This window comes from Eulemur rufifrons, chromosome 24 (assembly GCF_041146395.1).
Source record: "Eulemur rufifrons isolate Redbay chromosome 24, OSU_ERuf_1, whole genome shotgun sequence".
Lineage (NCBI taxonomy): Eukaryota > Metazoa > Chordata > Mammalia > Primates > Lemuridae > Eulemur > Eulemur rufifrons.
Window position 1 is genome coordinate 4,844,811 of NC_091006.1, and position 15,236 is coordinate 4,860,046.

At 57.4% G+C, this 15,236-nt stretch overlaps 3 protein-coding genes across 8 annotated transcripts; 1 reads left to right on the forward strand and 2 right to left on the reverse strand.

The window, feature by feature from the left end:
* Positions 1–1,586: 1,586 nt before the first annotated feature.
* NFKBID (NFKB inhibitor delta) lies at positions 1,587–9,189 on the reverse strand. Its single transcript, XM_069458126.1, has 14 exons — positions 9,148–9,189; positions 8,451–8,575; positions 8,277–8,377; positions 6,888–6,988; positions 6,667–6,727; positions 6,090–6,307; positions 5,630–5,775; positions 5,441–5,546; positions 5,103–5,249; positions 4,955–5,006; positions 4,716–4,864; positions 2,691–2,807; positions 2,225–2,389; positions 1,587–1,640 (listed from the first exon to the last, which is right to left on the reverse strand). The coding sequence occupies exons 1-14, from the start codon at positions 9,187–9,189 to the stop codon at positions 1,587–1,589; spliced, it is 1,584 nt and encodes a 527-aa protein (XP_069314227.1).
* Positions 9,190–9,629: 440 nt separating this feature from the next.
* HCST (hematopoietic cell signal transducer) lies at positions 9,630–11,127 on the forward strand. 2 transcript variants are annotated; one of them, XM_069457975.1, is made up of 4 exons: positions 9,630–9,814; positions 10,206–10,229; positions 10,673–10,804; positions 11,034–11,127. In XM_069457975.1, the coding sequence occupies exons 1-4, from the start codon at positions 9,772–9,774 to the stop codon at positions 11,072–11,074; spliced, it is 240 nt and encodes a 79-aa protein (XP_069314076.1). In that variant the 5' UTR covers positions 9,630–9,771; the 3' UTR covers positions 11,075–11,127. The 2 variants fall into 2 exon arrangements, with proteins under 2 accessions (XP_069314076.1, XP_069314077.1); XM_069457976.1 differs by having other exon boundaries at positions 11,037–11,127.
* Positions 11,128–11,319: 192 nt separating this feature from the next.
* Positions 11,320–13,872, reverse strand: TYROBP (transmembrane immune signaling adaptor TYROBP). Of its 5 annotated transcripts, none has more exons than XM_069457008.1 (5): positions 13,725–13,872; positions 13,299–13,325; positions 13,011–13,145; positions 12,794–12,840; positions 11,329–11,551 (listed from the first exon to the last, which is right to left on the reverse strand). In XM_069457008.1, exons 1-5 carry the CDS (start codon positions 13,780–13,782, stop codon positions 11,486–11,488), a joined length of 333 nt encoding a protein of 110 aa, XP_069313109.1. In that variant the 5' UTR covers positions 13,783–13,872; the 3' UTR covers positions 11,329–11,485. The 5 variants fall into 5 exon arrangements, with proteins under 5 accessions (XP_069313111.1, XP_069313110.1, XP_069313109.1 ...); XM_069457007.1 differs by having other exon boundaries at positions 12,794–12,837; positions 13,722–13,872; XM_069457006.1 differs by having other exon boundaries at positions 13,722–13,871.
* Between the last annotated feature and the right edge of the window lie 1,364 nt (positions 13,873–15,236).

Genomic DNA, 15,236 nt, shown 5'->3' on the forward strand with positions numbered 1-15,236 from the left:
ACACATGTAAATACAGGTCATGTATATTAAATATACACCTGGTAGGTGTTGGGAGGAAGATGCCTTCATGATGCAAGTTGGATACAATGCCACAGCTTCCTTAGAGAACTCAGTTTGCACCACCATTCTGATACAGGTCATACCTTCAGTTATACTCAGACGAGCCCAGCAGAAATCTGTCGCTAACACCACAAGCAGGGGGAAAAGCTGCCTTTGTGTTTTCACAACGAAGAGTGATCAACAGGCTAACAATAGGTAATTCATACCCAGCCAGAGGGCACTGCTTTAAGCCTTAAGTTTTGGGGCAGAGACACTGGCATGTGCCCTAAAGTGTGCTAAAATACGCTTAGTTGGTGGTCCATGAGAGGATCCGAGTGGGGGAGCCATGAGGGCTTTCTGGAGTGGGGGCTCTTTGGGTGATTAGATCTGGATGGAGGCCAGAGCAGAGGCTGCGTGCAGGTACGAGAAGGGGAGCATCGTGCAGGTCCTCTGTCTGAGTGTGGTTTTCTTCAGAAGCAGTCGCCAAGGCAGGGGTTTGAGGGCCAGTTTATTGGGAAGGAATGGGAACACCTGTAGAGGAGGTGGGAAAGGACTCCAAGAAGGGAAAGCTGCCAGTAAAGGCTATCTTATCAGGCCCACACCACCGCGGGGAACTGGAGCTCCATTCTGCTGGGCAACGTGCACTTGTGAGTTATCCCAACAGAGAGGGGAGGGGCCTGGCATATTTACACACCATCAGTCCGTGCCGAGAGCTGCTGGAGCAGGAAGTGGGCATGAACTCCCTGGCTTGCCGCTCGTAGGCAGAGCAGAGCGGCACCAGAGGTCTGACCATGCCTGCAGGCAGATTCAGGTGCTGGTACCGGTAGGCAGCACCTGTGTGTCCACAGGGTGAGGGTGAGGGGATGTGGACCTGGCACCCACAGTGGCTGCTGCATGCCCCACCCAGGCACATGCATCAAACGCGAGTCCTCTGTGGGGTATCCCAGCCATTCCCCTGCACTAATGCCCCCAGAGATCAGACGACAGCAGTTCTAGTCCAAATCGAGTTTAATAGAAGTTTCAGGGATGCTCATTCAGATTAGGGGAGGGACTCGCTGCGAATGTGGAGGTCTGGGACAGGGCCCAGCTGCGTTCGGAACTAGAAAGCAGCAGGACCTGACGAGCTCTAATCTGAGTGGGTCCTTCCTATGTCTCTGGCTTAGAACTCCAGGGGTGTGGGTGCTGGGGAGGGTCGGGGGCTATCTTAGGAGCCCCAAGTACCACGTAGGGGGATAACATCTGGGTTTTTGGGTATGAAGAGCTGAGTCAGGGGAGAGAACCCCAAAGGTCTCAGTGAGGACAAGGTTAGGGGCCCAGGGTGTTTCACAGAAACAATCAAGGGGCCTCGATTTCACAGAAATCATCAAGAGGGCTCCTCCAAATATTGGGGACTGTTCACCCCCCAGCAGCCATTTTGGGGTTTTAATGTAAGACCCTAATGGCAGGATATTCCACATACATTATCATGGATTTGCACATTAGCATACGCTGGCTGTCCCACAGGACGGTGGGGACTGGAAAATCAGTCCAGGTTCTGGGTTTGAGTCCTAAGAGGACAGGCCTGGGGGCGCCACACGGCTCCTCTTCAACAGCTGCCGGAGCTGTGGACAAGGCAAGGCAGAGTGAGCGGCCCGGGAGGTGGGAAGGCGCCGTGCGGGGTGGGGCTGGACAGGAGAAGCTGAGTGGGGTCAGAGGGATGTGACACTCAGGGGTCCAGAGTCAATTCTGGGCTGGAGGTGAAGGTCTGGGTCACACTGAATCAGAACTGTGGGCAAAGGGAAAGGTGCTCTGGCTGGGGGTTCCCACCCTGGGGTTAGCACCGAGGGGAGTCGAAGGGAAGAAATGAAGGGTCAGAAGTCACATTTGAGGTCAGGACCCAGGGCTAGGGGCGGGGACCAGGGGTCATACTTGGGGATCAAAGGTCACACCTTGAGGTCAAGATTCAGGGTTGGGAGTACAGGTCATACCTTGAGGTCAGGGTTGGGGTAGGGGTCAGAGGAGTCACCATACTGGGGTAAAGGACCAAACATGGAAGTCAAAGGTCACATTTTGAAGTCAGGGTTGGATCAGGGTTGAGGTCACCTTCTGAGATTAGAAGTCACCCTCTAAAGTCAGGGTTGGATGGAGTCAGGGAGGGTCACCCTGTTAGCTCAGAGGCCACTCTGCCGCGAGGCTCCGTGCTTACCCCCTCAGGGCCCGGCCCGGGCCGCAGCAGGTGGACAGGCTGCTCGTTCTCCAGGTTGCGCAGCGTCGGGTCCGCCCCAGCTGCCAACAGGCGCCGCACGATGGCCTCCTGGGCGGGCCCCGGGGACAGGGCGGCCGCCATGTGGAGGGCTGTGTTCCCGTGGGCCTGGAACAATGACGGGAGGGCTGATCAGGATCTCGACTCAGCCGGCCTAGGCCCTCCAACCGCATTTCATGTTCTGCCACGCCCACATCCTACACGTGCCCCTTCATAGTCCTTCGAGCCACACTCCACACGTCCCTCTGTGTCCAGGTCCTACACACCTCCCCGCAGTCTACCTCCTACACACTCCCCTCAGATCCCACACGTTGTCCCCCCACATCCACAGCCCACAGGACCCCCAACATCTCACTGCCCCTCTGCGCCAAATCTCACACAATCTGCGCCTCCCAGCCTCGGCCCCCACCTTCATGTTGACAAAGGCCCGCAGGTCTCCCCGCGGCAGCTCCAGCAGCAGCTGAACCAGGGTGGGGTTGGCAGCCTGCACGGCCAAGTGCAGAACTGTCTTGTTGCTCTTGATCTCCTGTGGGGAGAGGAACAGCAGAGGTCGGATCAATCCTCACACCCAGGCCCCCTCCCACTGTACCGAGGGGCCTTTAGATACCCTGGCCCTCCATCGCCAAGCCCCACCAGGAGTGCCTTAGTCAGTTGTATGTGTTGTGCACTACACAGTACTGTGTCTAAGGGGGTGTCATGCACACCAAATTCCTCACAGAATTATACATTTATCCCCCCACCCCAGCCCAGCCACAGCCACAGGCCAATTGTGAGCAAAGAACTATACATTTATTATGACAATTTTCCTACCCAGTGTCTTTGAGAAACAGACTCTTTTTCCAATCCCTCAGAGGAGCTCTCTGGGCTGGCCCTGGCCACCCCACATTCTATTTAACACATTAAAATGCATCCTGTCCTAAGGGGACTGTGCTTTATCTAGAAGGACAGGAGTTAGGCAGCATTAATCAGTAGACTAACTCATATCGTAATACCGCACCGCAACATTAAGTTGTTCTCTTCATATTTTGGGGAAAATAAAAGACATTTTCTAAAATGAAACTTACATTATGTGCCTTTAAGGAGTTTGTAATAATGATGAACATCACAAACTTTATGTGCTTGTATGAGGCAAAACAACCTAGTTTGCTCACCAAATAAATCATGGAGAGAACCAAGCACTAGAGATTAAGCGTGGCTTTAAAACACAAATCATCATAATACACGGGTTTTATTTGGATCTTGATTTTTTTTAATGAAAAAAAAAATTTGTCACTTTAGAGCCCAAAGGAAATTTGAACGCAGCCAGGATATTTGATATTATGAGATTATCATTCATTTTTTTAGGGCAGGATGATGGTATTGAGGTTAAAAGACATACAAATATTTGGGGAGAGGAACAGCAGAAGCCAGACCAATCCTCACACCCAGGCCCCGTCCCACGTATCGGTATTTCCATACAAATATTTATAGAAAAAATTATATGCTTGAATTTGCTTAAAAATAACCCAAGAAAGTGGGGGAGTAGATGGGGCAGGATGGGCCATGAGTTGCTGTGATTGATGTTGGACCCATGGGATTCACTTTCTGTACTTTTCTATATTCGAAATTCTTTCACTAAAAACTATGTGTGTGTGGCCGTTTCATTCTCTAGCCAGCCTGAGAAGGAGCTACTGTCACAGGAGAGGAGAACAACATCATTAAGAGCTGAGTTCTAAGGTCAGACTATCTGGGTTCTAATCCCTTCTCTGACACTTATAAGCTATAAGATTTTTGTATTGTTGTTTTGGTTTTTGTGTTTTGTTTATTTGGTTTTTGAGACAGAGTCTCACTCTGTTGCCCAGGCTAGAGTGCAGTGGTGTCATCATAGCTCACAACAACCTCCAACTCCTGTGCTCAAGCGATCCTCCTGCCTCAGCCTCCCAAGCAGCTGGGACTACAGGCACACGCCACCACACCTGGCTAATTTTCCATTTTTTGTAGAGACAGGGTCTCGCTCTTGCTCAGGCTGGTCTTGCACTCCTGAGCTCAAGCAGTCTTCCTGCCTCGGCCTCCCAGAGTGCTAGGATTACAGGCATCAGCCACGGTGCTCGGCCACAAGCTATAAGATTCTTGACCCTCCGTGCCTCTCAGTTTCCTTATCAGTAAAATAGGGAAAGTAACAACAGTACATGTGTCAAAGGGTGTTTGTGAGGCTTCAACAAGCTAATTCATGAAACCCAGTGCTTGATGACTAGTGAGTACTTGATAAATATGTGCCAAGATCAGTAATATTATTCCCAGTTGACAACTAGGGCACAGGGACGCGAAATAATGTGCCCAAGGTCACACAGCTAGGAAGAGGCAAAGTCGGCATTTATTTGGAGTCCCTCTAGATATCCAGGTGGCCCCATCCCACACACCATCCCCAGGGCTGGCCACCCCACCCCCAGCTCACCTGGCTGGTGTGATCAGCACCCATGTACAGCAACATCTGGACACAAGCCAGCCTCTCTTGGGCTTGGGCACTCAGCATCCGGGGACAGAGGTCGGGTGGGCGCATAGCGACGTTGAGAGCCAGGACGGCTGTGTGGAGTGGGGTGAGGCCTGTAGAATAGACAGTGAGGAACCTGCATCTAGATCACCCGCCCTGCCCAGTGTCACCCACCACAACAGCCCTGCCCGTACCCAACTTACCCTCGAAGTCTCTGGCTTCAAGGTCAACCTGAACCCTTGAGTTAAACACAGCCTGGGAGGAAGAGAAGTTCTGGGTAAGGGTCTCCCCATGCCTCCTAACCCTGTCAATCAGCCCACCCCAAACACCCCACCTGCCCGCTGGCCATACCGAGAGGACTCCCGGAAGCCCATAGGTGGCGGCCACATGCAAGACAGAACGTCCTTGATGGTCGGTGGCATTGGGCTCTGCTCCCAGGCTCAGCAGATCCTCCACAATCAGGGGCTGATTGGCAGCAGCGGCCACCAGGAGAGGGGTCTGCAGGTCACAGGAAAGGTCAGTCTGGGGCCCCAGCACCCTCCCCTCTGAAAACCAGGAATCCAGGCTCCCAGGCTCCTCTGCCCTCAGACCCGGGAGTTCAGGTCCCCAGTGCCCTCTTCTCTAGGATCTTGGAGTCTATGCCCCCAGCTCTCTCCTCCCTGAGCCCAGAGTCTGGGCCCAGCCCTCACCTTGCCCTTGTGCTCACGAATGTCCAGATGTTGGTACACCTGGAGCACCTCAGCTGCAGCGTATGCTGCCCATCGCAGCCCCCGAGCCGCAAACAGGTGCAGGAGCCTGAGAACAGGTGGGGGACAGCAGTGAGAACAGCCCCCAGGCGAATCGAGAGGCTGCAGATGACCCCATTCCCCTATACTCACGTGTCCCCCTCCTCATCCTGGGCTAGCAGCTGTTGTGGCCCCAAAGCCAGCATGTGAGCTCGGGCTGTATCCAGAGATGGCCCAGTGACCACAGCAGGCAACTGTGGGGGTCCTGGGGGGAGCCCAGAAACTCTCCAGGATCCTGCCTGTGACAGGGAAGATTCTGCATAGAGCCGAGTATCCGGGGGTTCCTGAAGAGTGCGGGAGGTGGGGGGAGCCAGTCAGCTGAGAATTCCCGCTTTCCAACCCACCACACACACAGTACAGAGCCCCTCAAGGGCAGCCATCGGGTGGCTGCCTATCCCATCTGTGCCAAGTGACCTTGGACCTTTAGGCATCGGTTTTGCCCATTGGAGAAATGGGATCTTAACCCAGCCGTAGTCATCTGAGAATACTGCATGAGGACAACTGGGAAGTTTTAGGGACCCCTTCGGCATCCTGTCCCCACTCTGTATCTCACCTCCATCCCCAGGGGTAATGGGCACTGCTGCCCTGGGTCCGAGGGTGGGTAGAAGTCAGGAATCAGGAAACTTTCAGCAGCAGAAGTGGGGTAGGAGTAGAGACTGTCTGTGTAGGCGGCATGCGTGTTGGGGTCCCAGTCTGGAAAGCCCATAGGGGGGGCCAAGCTGCCAAGTCCAGAGCCCACAGTCTCCTGTTGTGCTGGGAAGTGAGGATGGCCTGCGTGTAAGAGGAGGGGCAGGGGCAGGTCTGGTTACCAGAGCTGGGGAAGTCACAGCAGGGTTGGAGGGCCTGGAGTCTCCCAAGGTGCTAAGAGCTAGTATTAATATTTCTGGGACACCAAGGGCCTGGGACCTGGACTCCTGGGACACCACAAGGCTGGGAGCCTGGGCCCCTGGGACTCTGAAGGACAATGTGCATAGACTACTGGGCTCCAGAGAATCTGGGAGCTCAAACGGCTACTGGGACCCAGGAAGAATGGGGGCCTGACTCCCAGTGCCCCAGAGTTCTGAGAATCTGAGTCCCTGAGGGAAGCTGGGGCAGGGAGCTGACAGAAGCAGGTGAGGTTCCAGACTTACCAGCCTCAGCCTCACTCACAGATGGGGTCAGGGGCTGTGACAGCGGAGACGGAAACTGTCCCTGTAGAGGCATAAGCAAGAAGCAACGAAGGTGAATGTATCTGGCAGATTCCTCAGCACCTGTTCCTGACCCACAGGGCATCTGAGTCAGGACTGCATCTCTCATCAGCGCTGAGAGCCCAGCAAGCCCGGAAGTCCCCGCGGACAGCACACGGTCTCACCTGCACCCCACCAGCCTCAGGCTGCTGCTGGCGGCGCCTCTGCTCTTCCAAGAGCTTCTTCACTGTCTGTGTCGGGCAGTGGCCGCGCTCATTCCGACCCACTGTGGGGGGAGGAGGGACGGCAGACATCAGGGGTCCTTAAGTCACCTAAATGCACGGGGGCGGGGTGGATTGGGGCGCCCTCCCCGTCCTCCCGCGCGGAAAAACTGGCACATTGCTGCCGCCTGACTCCTCCAAAGCCATTAGAAGCTTTTGGGTGGGGCGTCCGCCTCCGCCTCTGCCGTTTCCTTCCCTTTGCTCCGCACTTTCCCTCTGACCCAACTTTCCACCAGCGTGGTGGAAACTGAGGAAGGGGGGAGGAGAGCGCCCCTCTGCAGCACCCCCAACTTCCGTAAAAAAGTCCCACCCCCAGATCTCCCAGTCCTAAAGCCTCGGAGGTCGCTGGGCATCACTCCCTGGAGACTTATATCCAGGTTCCCAGTATCTCTCTGCCCTGGTAGCTGACCTGCTACTCTTGCCCCGAGAGACCCCCTCCCAGAGGAACCACGAGTCAGTAGTACCCCAGGTCGTCTGGGATCCACAGGTCCAGATCCCCCACCCGCACCCCGACCCCTTCAGACTCGGCTGTCCCAGAACCCAGCACGCTCTTCCCCAGGTCCCAGGAGCCCAGGCGCTCAGCCCCCTCCTCTCTAGGGCCAGGGGGTCCCCGATCCCGGACTCATGACCCCGGAAGGCAGGACCCTCAACCCTCACCCTCCCGAGCCCGGGCTCCGGAGGAGGAAGGGTTAAACGAGGGCGGGCAGACTCGGAAACAGCCCAGAGGCGACGCGCTGACGTCACGGTGCGCACGCAAGGGAATCTTCCACCTCCCCTTCCCCTGCGCTCCTGCGCCGCAGGTGTCCGGCTGGGCTGCCCGGCGCGCGGCGGAGCGTGGCGCTCGCGGAATCCCCGCGCTGGGGGAATTCCTGCCGGCCCCGCACGGTGGCGATCCGGGGAATCCCGGGACGGGCCGGGGTCGGCCGGTGTGGACCCTGCGGCCGGGCGCCGGACCTTCCTCCCCGCGGCGCGCGGCCGACTTTAAACAACCACGCTCCAGAGCGCTCAGCGCAGCCGCTCCTCTAGGGGAAGGGGTCTCGGCCGCCGGCCCCCATCCCCCACAGGACCAGCCTCCCACTGTTCACCCCCGAGACCCCTGACTCTGCATCCCCAGCCCCTCCTCCGCCACGACCTGGGGGTCCCAGTCCCCCCGTCCCCTCCAAACACCGGGACCCTCACTCTCTGCACCCAGGACTCGACGCTCCAGCGCCGTCCCTCGGGGACTCCGGTGTCCGATCCCCAGCCCCCCACTCTCGAGGAGCTGACCGCGCCCCCCACTCCCCAGCCCATTACCTCGAGGGTTCCGGGGCGCGGATTGCGGGCCCCCAGGGCCGCGGCCTCGGCGCTGCGCCAGCCTCGCTGTTTCCCCGCGGAGCCGCCGCTGGGTCCCCGATCTTGGGTCGGGGCCCCCGCGAGTTTTTAAACTGGGGTTCTGGCACCACCCAATCCTGGGCAGGGCCCGCCCACAGGCCTGGGAGTCCCCGCGTCGCGTCGCGCTCCAGCAAACCCCGTCTCCGCGTGGGCGGGGCTGAGCCGAGGGCCGGACCCCGGAGTCCCGGGGGCGGGGGGTTCAGGTCTGCGGTCTGAGGGGCCTAGGGTGTCGGACTCCGGAAGGAGGGCGACACTGGAGCCTGGACTTCTGGGTCTCTGTCCAAGGGAGTGCTGGAGGCTTTGACTGCTGGGCCCTGGCCGGCGGGGGTTGGGGGGGGCAGCATTACAGGGTCCTGGGGAAGGAGGGGACTGGGGTCCGGAATCCCGGATCCCCAGGGAGGCAAGGTCGGTGGGTCAGAGTAATACAGGTATGCTCAAGTTTCTCGCTCTTCCCCACGTCATTCTCCTTTTTCAGAGGTGAGGTTTCGGGTCTGCATCCATCATTTGAAATAATGTACTGATTTGCTGGGTGCTGTGGCCGAGCTGTGAGCTGAGCAGGCAGGAATTCCCGGCCCTCGGCTGACTGGAGTTCCAGTGGGAGGCTGTTCTCAGTTCCCACCTGGTGACCAGCCCGGCAGTGACCGTGCTGACCACATTTCTCCCCTGCTTTCAGGACTCCGTGCTCTCCTGGGTCTCCTCCCTTACTCGCTCCTCCTTCTCGGCTTTCCTGGCCAGTTCCCCCTCTTCTCCCGTTCGGTGGGGGGCGGGGCGCGGGTTCTCCGTCTGTACTCACTTCCTTGGTGATCTCATCCAGTCCCGTGGCTCTAAATACCATCCAGAAGCTGTCAACCCCCAGATTTACATCTCCAGACCAGACTTAGCCCCTGAACTCATAAATGCAGCTGTGGTCGCTCACCACCTCCACAGGGAGACTATCAAGGGCATTTCCAGCTCCCTGTGCCCGAACCTTGACACTTTCCCCTCAAACCCACTTCCCCCCAATTCTCCATCTCTGCGCATGGACACTCCATCTTTTCAGTTTTCCAGGCCAGAAGCCTTGGCCATACTGGACCTCTCTCATACACACCCACATCCATTTCATCAGCAAATTCTGTTGGCTCTACCTCCAAAATGTTTCCAGATCTCCCCAGCACCCACACCCTGGTCCCCGTCACTCCTACTTGGACCATCACAGCAGCTTCCCGGGTCTCTCTCGCCCTCCCCCCAGGTTGTTCCCCAAAGGCGGTAACAGAGACACCCCACCACACACACACACACACACACACACACAGGAAGCAGATGGTCTTGCCACCAGCAGTGTGACATCCGCTATTGCTGCTTCTCTACTTCCCCACTGTTCTTCAGGACCTCTCTGGACCACAGTCCTTTGCCAGACCCTTCCAGACCCCAGCCCATCATGGTCCCTCCAGGCCACATCCTGCTCCTGTTTTTGCTCCCAGGTGAAGCCGGCGTTATGGGGATGGCAGGCAGAGCATTCCTGAGAAGGGTGGCTTGGGTGACATCTGAAGGGAGGGGCACTGAGGATGGGGTCCTTCTCCCTGTGCCCCTTCCCTTCCTGGATATCCATTTGGCTTCAGGCCTGGCTCCCTGGGGGGAGTGGCAGGCGAGGCTGGGAGTTGTGGAGTGGCTGCTGCCTGTCCACCTCCCCTTCTCACTGCCAGGTCTCTGCTGCTACTTCCAACTTCCTGTCTGTCCCTGGGAGCTCCCCTTCCCATTTGCCCCCCTTTCTCATCTCCAGTGTGGCGATGACTTCTCGGGATATCGCCTTTCCCTGCGCCCTGTTTTGGAAGTCACCTCTCCCGCTCATCCACCTTCTCTCTCTTTCCACAGTGGCTGCAGCTCAGACAACCCCAGGTGAGAAATCACTCCCCCACCTTTACCCTGGCATCAGGTACCACTTCCATCCCAAAAGCTTGGCCTGAGGGTCCCAGAACACTCCAGTGACTCTCCAGGTCACCCAGTTGTCCTCTCTCATCCTCCAATTGGAGCACCCCCGAGGATCTGCAGCCTTCTCAGGGCCCCATCTGGCCTTCTCCATCACTAACTCAAAGCCCCAGGGAATCGGTGACCCCCAGCCTCCCTTTGGAAGTACGCGTGTGCCCAGTGCACAGCCCCGAGGGTCCAGGGACACCTGGCCTCTCTGGGTCTCCATCCCCCCTTCCATTCCCCACGTGCAAGGGAATCTGGGCTCTGCCTCCCTCACAGGGGACTTCCTCGTCTCCCTGTGAGCGAAGCTCAGCCCCAGGATCCAGAACCCGCCCGAGCTGCCTTCTGTCTGGCCCCGCCCCGCTCTCCAGGTGCCTGCGCCGGATGTGGGCCCCTCTCCCTGCCGCTCCTGGCAGGCCTGGTTGCCGCTGACGCGGTCATATCGCTGCTAATTGTGGGGGCGGTGTTCCTGTGTGCTCGCCTAGGCCACAGGCCCACCCAAGGTGAGGGCAGGGAAGGGGTGGGGCCTGGAGGGTGGGCGGTATCCCTACGGAGAGGGTCCCATGGAGGGGACCCCTGGGGAAGCCCTGGAGGAGGTGCTGGGGAAACCCTGGGGGAGGTGCCTGGGGGAACCCCTGAGGAAACCCCTGAGGCAGGGGGTCCCCAGGGAGGTGGAGATGTGGGGCGGATGGTGGGTGGTCAGGCTTCATGCTTTCTCTCCCCCACCCCCAGAAGATGGCAGAGTCTACATCAACATGCCTGGCAGGGGCTGACCCCTGTAACTTCGACCTTTGACCCCTGACCCTCTCATACTAGATGGTGTGTGGTGGCCCAGGAATACCCTCCTCCCTTTGGGGTTGGAATAAAGCAATCGAAGTACCTGTAGTCTTATTCTTCCTCAGAGAATTCCAGGGTTCCCAAAGGCTCCCTCCCATTTAGCTATTCAGGGTCCAAGACCCCCTCAGGACCCCACCTATCCACATCCTCGGGCCCAGGGATCTGGCATAACTCAACAATGTTTTTGTGCTTCATGTTTATTTGGGAGCAGCAGTGGGGAGAGGCGTGATATCTCAGGGAGGGCACCCTGTGGGTCTGTATCTTGGTAGGCGTAGGAATGAGGTACTGGGTGGGCATCAGGAATGGCTGGATCCAGGCATCAGGTTGTTGACCGGCGTGGTTTGGGTTCATTTGTAATACTGCCTCTGTGTGTTGAGGTCACTGTAGACATCTGACCTCTGACCCTGGAGCTCCTAAAGGAATGGAGCCATCGGTGGAAGGGGTCCACGGAATAAACTTAAAACAAAACCCGGCCTTCCTCCAGTGGCCTGCAAAGGCCCCTGGCAGCTTCTTCAACCTCGTAGCCACAGAGGAGAGCTGGATTTTATTCAAGTGTGTTCCGTGTTCCCCTTGTCCCTCTGCCTCATCGTTATGCCCCAGCCTCAGAACCTTGGCACACGCAGTTCCCTCTGCCTGGAACACCAGTCCCTCACTCTTTGGTCTCCTCCGCCTTCAAGTCTCAGCTCACGTCACCTCGTCAGAGAGGCATTTCTCAAAGTCCCCGTCTGTAGTTTCTTCCCCCCACGCCTCAGTCACTGTTACAACAGCCACCTTAGTTCCTCCGCTGTGCCTCCCAAAATGATTTCACTGGTTAATTTGCTTCAAGTCTTCCCAACTAGATGTAAACTCTGCTGCAGCATCTGGTACGTATATGTGCTCCACACGTCCCCTGGAGGGGTGAATAAATTGGGGCTTTGCCCTAAAATTTCACTGCCCCCCATAACTGGAAAGCTCCCTCGGTCTTCTGGACCTCACAGAACCAAACTCGAGATTCTTATACAAATGACTAGTCTGGGGGTGCATTTTTCCGGGGAGGGTCTCCAAGGATCTCGTGACCCCCTAAAGCGTTAAGAAGGAGCACTGACAGAGACGGGAGAGACGCCCTGTCTGCATCGTGCTTTGTGAGAAGGGCTTCAAGGGCACTCGCACGGCCCCAAGATTATATGCACAATTGTGTGTTTTTTGCGTGGATTTTTCTGAGGAGCCTCTAGCTTTTCTCAGCTTCCCAAAGGGATGCAGGAGCCTCCCCCCGCCCCCGCACCCCTGCCAAAAATTCTAGGACTCCTCTTTTTAGAGTTATCAAACTTGCGCTGAATTATATCCTCTGCCCTGTTGAGAGCTTCTCCCAGAAATCAGCCTGTCCTAGGGCCGGGCTTTTTCCAGAACAATTCTGGGCCTGCCTTCTGGTGAGGCCTGCACCTGCCCTTACAGAGGCAAGGCCACTCCTTTATTTCCTCTGCACACATTTTAAGCTGAGCATAAGGCTGTGGTTGATAATTTAACACAATTTTGGACAGATACCACATTTCCCTTCAGGGTTTTGGGGAGCTGCTGGGCAAGTGGCCTTAGGGTCCCCAGGAGGGCACGGGTGGGTATTTAGGACAGACACCACAGGGCAGGTGTGAGAGATGAGAAACAGAGGCTGGTATTCTCACCTGATAAGGCGACTCAGTCTCGGTCATACGCTGTTTCCGGGTCACTGCTGGAGTTGGGAGGGTGGCACATGGTGCAAAGACAGACAGGGCCGTGATTGGGACTATTTTGTTGTTTCAAAATCAGCCCCTCCGTTACCGTCCCTTTGGGTGTTTGTGACAGGGAGCTTACCCACCCTGCCCAGAGCCTCCCAGGCTGGCCCCTGCCAGGCCCACTCACCCTCCACAGCCCCTCGGCCCCGAGGCACCAGGCGGCCCAGCGAGTACACAGCCAGGGCAATGAGCAGGGTGAGCACCAGGTCCCCCAGCACGATCCCTGCCAGCACGCCGGGGCTCACCGATGCGCAGTTGCATTCTGGGAACATGGCACAGGGGTCAGGGAGGTCAGTGCAGGGCGGGAATTGGGGGGGAGGGTGTCACCAGGGGAGGGTTTGGAAAGATTGGGGAAGGGCCAGAGTTGGGGAGGTCTTTGAGAGGTAGGGAGAGGGATTGCAGGGTCTAGGCCTACCGCTCTGGGCCTGGACAGGACTGAGACCTGAGGAGGGAAAAAGAAGGTAGACTGAGGCACGGAGCTATGACAGGGAGTGGTGTAGAAGTTGGCGAGGGTGGGTCCTGACAGCCAGGAGGCGAGGGTGGACAGCAGCATCTGGCAGGACTTGGTGGGCTGGCGTCTAGGCTCTTGGACTGTGTTACTTCCACAGCGACTTGTCCTACCTATTGCGACACCCTTAAGTGTCCCCTCCCTCTGCTTCTACCGGAGGCTACGTCTTGGGGGCCCAGGCTCTGGGAGGGATCCACATGCTTTGAGGGACTGGGGACCTGATCATGTCCCAACCCTCCCGTTGGTTCTCTCCTTCCACCCAGCTCCCTGCCGTGCCCCCAGCTGAGCCCAGGGACTCAGCAGGCACAGCTGCAGAAGCCCCCAACTCACCACCGACAGTCAGGAGGAGGGGCAGGAACAGCAGCCTGCTGGAGGGTTCAAGGCCCCCCATGATGCCAGGACACCAGTGGACACCACAGTCCGAGGGCCGGTGGTCTGTGGTGTAGCGTCCAACTAAGTGAAGGAGGAAGTCTGGGGTGGGTGGTGGCAGGAGGGAGGAGGAGACAATAGGGGAGGAGGGACAGAGAAAGACAACACCAGAAAGAACGGGGCCCAGATAACCCAGGGGCCATGCCACCAGCCCTAACGGCTGGACACGAAGTGCAAAAGGTTGACGTGCACTTCAACCCTTGACCTCCATCCCCAACCAGGGGTCAGACATCATTGGAACAGGAGGGTCAGTGGCTCGGCCCTCCTCTGGTTGATTGAAGCCAGCTCTGCTTCTGCTCAGCTGGGCAACCTTGAGCAAGTCACTCAACCTCTCTGGGCCTCAGTTTCTTCATCTGTAAAATTGGGAGTACAATAGTACCTACTTTGTAGGGTCGTTACAGGACTTAAGTGAATTAATGTTCCTAGAACAGGGTCTGACACTTATCAGCTTTTTAATAAGCATCGGCTATAATTAGTATTATTTGATAATTGGAAGCTTGTGATAGTCATAGGACGTTAAAAGAGCTATCAGCACGTGGGCTCTGAGGGCAGGCAGGCTCTACGCCCAAGCGTTAAATCGGTTCCCCCCCACCACACTCTCTTATCACCCCCACTTTACAGAGAGGTGAAGACATTTGTCCAGGGTCACCCAGCAAATAAAGGTAGGTGGAACCCAGGACCTGAAGACAGATTTTTGACTCTTAGAGAGAAGGAAAAAAAGATGAAAAATGGGGAAGGAGAAAAGGACGGCAAAGCCGAGGAAGCGGGTGAGGGTTAGAGAGCAGCGCGGCGCGGGTGCGCGCGGGGCAGGTGCATGCGGCAGGGGGACAGGACTGGCGGCTCAGGCTGGCAGGTGGCTGGGCTGGCCTGCTGAATGAGGAAGTGGCTGGAAGCAAGGACTGAGGGAGGCCACCTCGGTAGGAGGAGACAAGGACTTCTAGCCTCCAGCGGGAGCCTAAGCTGAAACTGGGGAAGGAGGAACCTGAGGTCAGGGCGCTGGAGTTGCGCCAGCTACAGAAAGTCCCCCAGGCCCCATCGGCCCCATGGTACCCAGGGCCCCAGGCCTGGGCTCGGGACAGAAAAGGTCGGTCAAGGTACCAAGGCTGAATGGCTGGTGGGGGAAGGGAGGGGAGGGCATTTGGAGTCTGGAGGAGGGTCCAGGCCCAGCTGGGGCGACACTGACTGCGAATGGCCACCATTGCCCAGGCTTGGTCGAGTCCTGTCCCTAAAGAACCCAAACCTTTCCCATTACTAGGACTAGAGCGAGCACGGAGGAGACAGTCCCTGTAGGCCCTCCCGGACACACCAGGCCTCTCAAGGTGCTAGAGCAGGGTGAGCGAGGGGCAATCAGAGACCTGGGCAGGGCTGTCAGCCGGGAGGGCCTCGATCTCACTCGGGTGTTCACAGGTTCCCTGC

Bases quoted from the DNA above. Each gene is read 5' to 3' on its own strand.
- NFKBID (XM_069458126.1), bottom strand. From the start codon at position 9,189: ATGGTATTTAGAGCCACGGGACTGGATGAGATCACCAAGGAA. The intron at 8,576-9,147 runs GTGAGTACAGAC...CCGACACCCTAG, and splicing joins TGGATGAGATCACCAAGGAA to GCCCCTCAGACCGCAGACCT. The intron at 6,308-6,666 runs GTAAGTCTGGAA...TCTTACACGCAG, and splicing joins TGTGAGTGAGGCTGAGGCTG to GCCATCCTCACTTCCCAGCA.
- HCST (XM_069457975.1), top strand. From the start codon at position 9,772: ATGGTCCCTCCAGGCCACATCCTGCTCCTGTTTTTGCTCCCAG. The intron at 9,815-10,205 runs GTGAAGCCGGCG...CTCTTTCCACAG, and splicing joins GCTCCTGTTTTTGCTCCCAG to TGGCTGCAGCTCAGACAACC. The intron at 10,805-11,033 runs GTGAGGGCAGGG...CCCCACCCCCAG, and splicing joins AGGCCACAGGCCCACCCAAG to AAGATGGCAGAGTCTACATC.
- TYROBP (XM_069457006.1), bottom strand. From the start codon at position 13,782: ATGGGGGGCCTTGAACCCTCCAGCAGGCTGCTGTTCCTGCCCCTCCTC. The intron at 13,326-13,721 runs GTGAGTTGGGGG...TTCCCTCCTCAG, and splicing joins CCTCCTCCTGACTGTCGGTG to GTCTCAGTCCTGTCCAGGCC. The intron at 11,552-12,793 runs GTGAGAATACCA...CCATTCCTTTAG, and splicing joins AGACTGAGTCGCCTTATCAG to GAGCTCCAGGGTCAGAGGTC.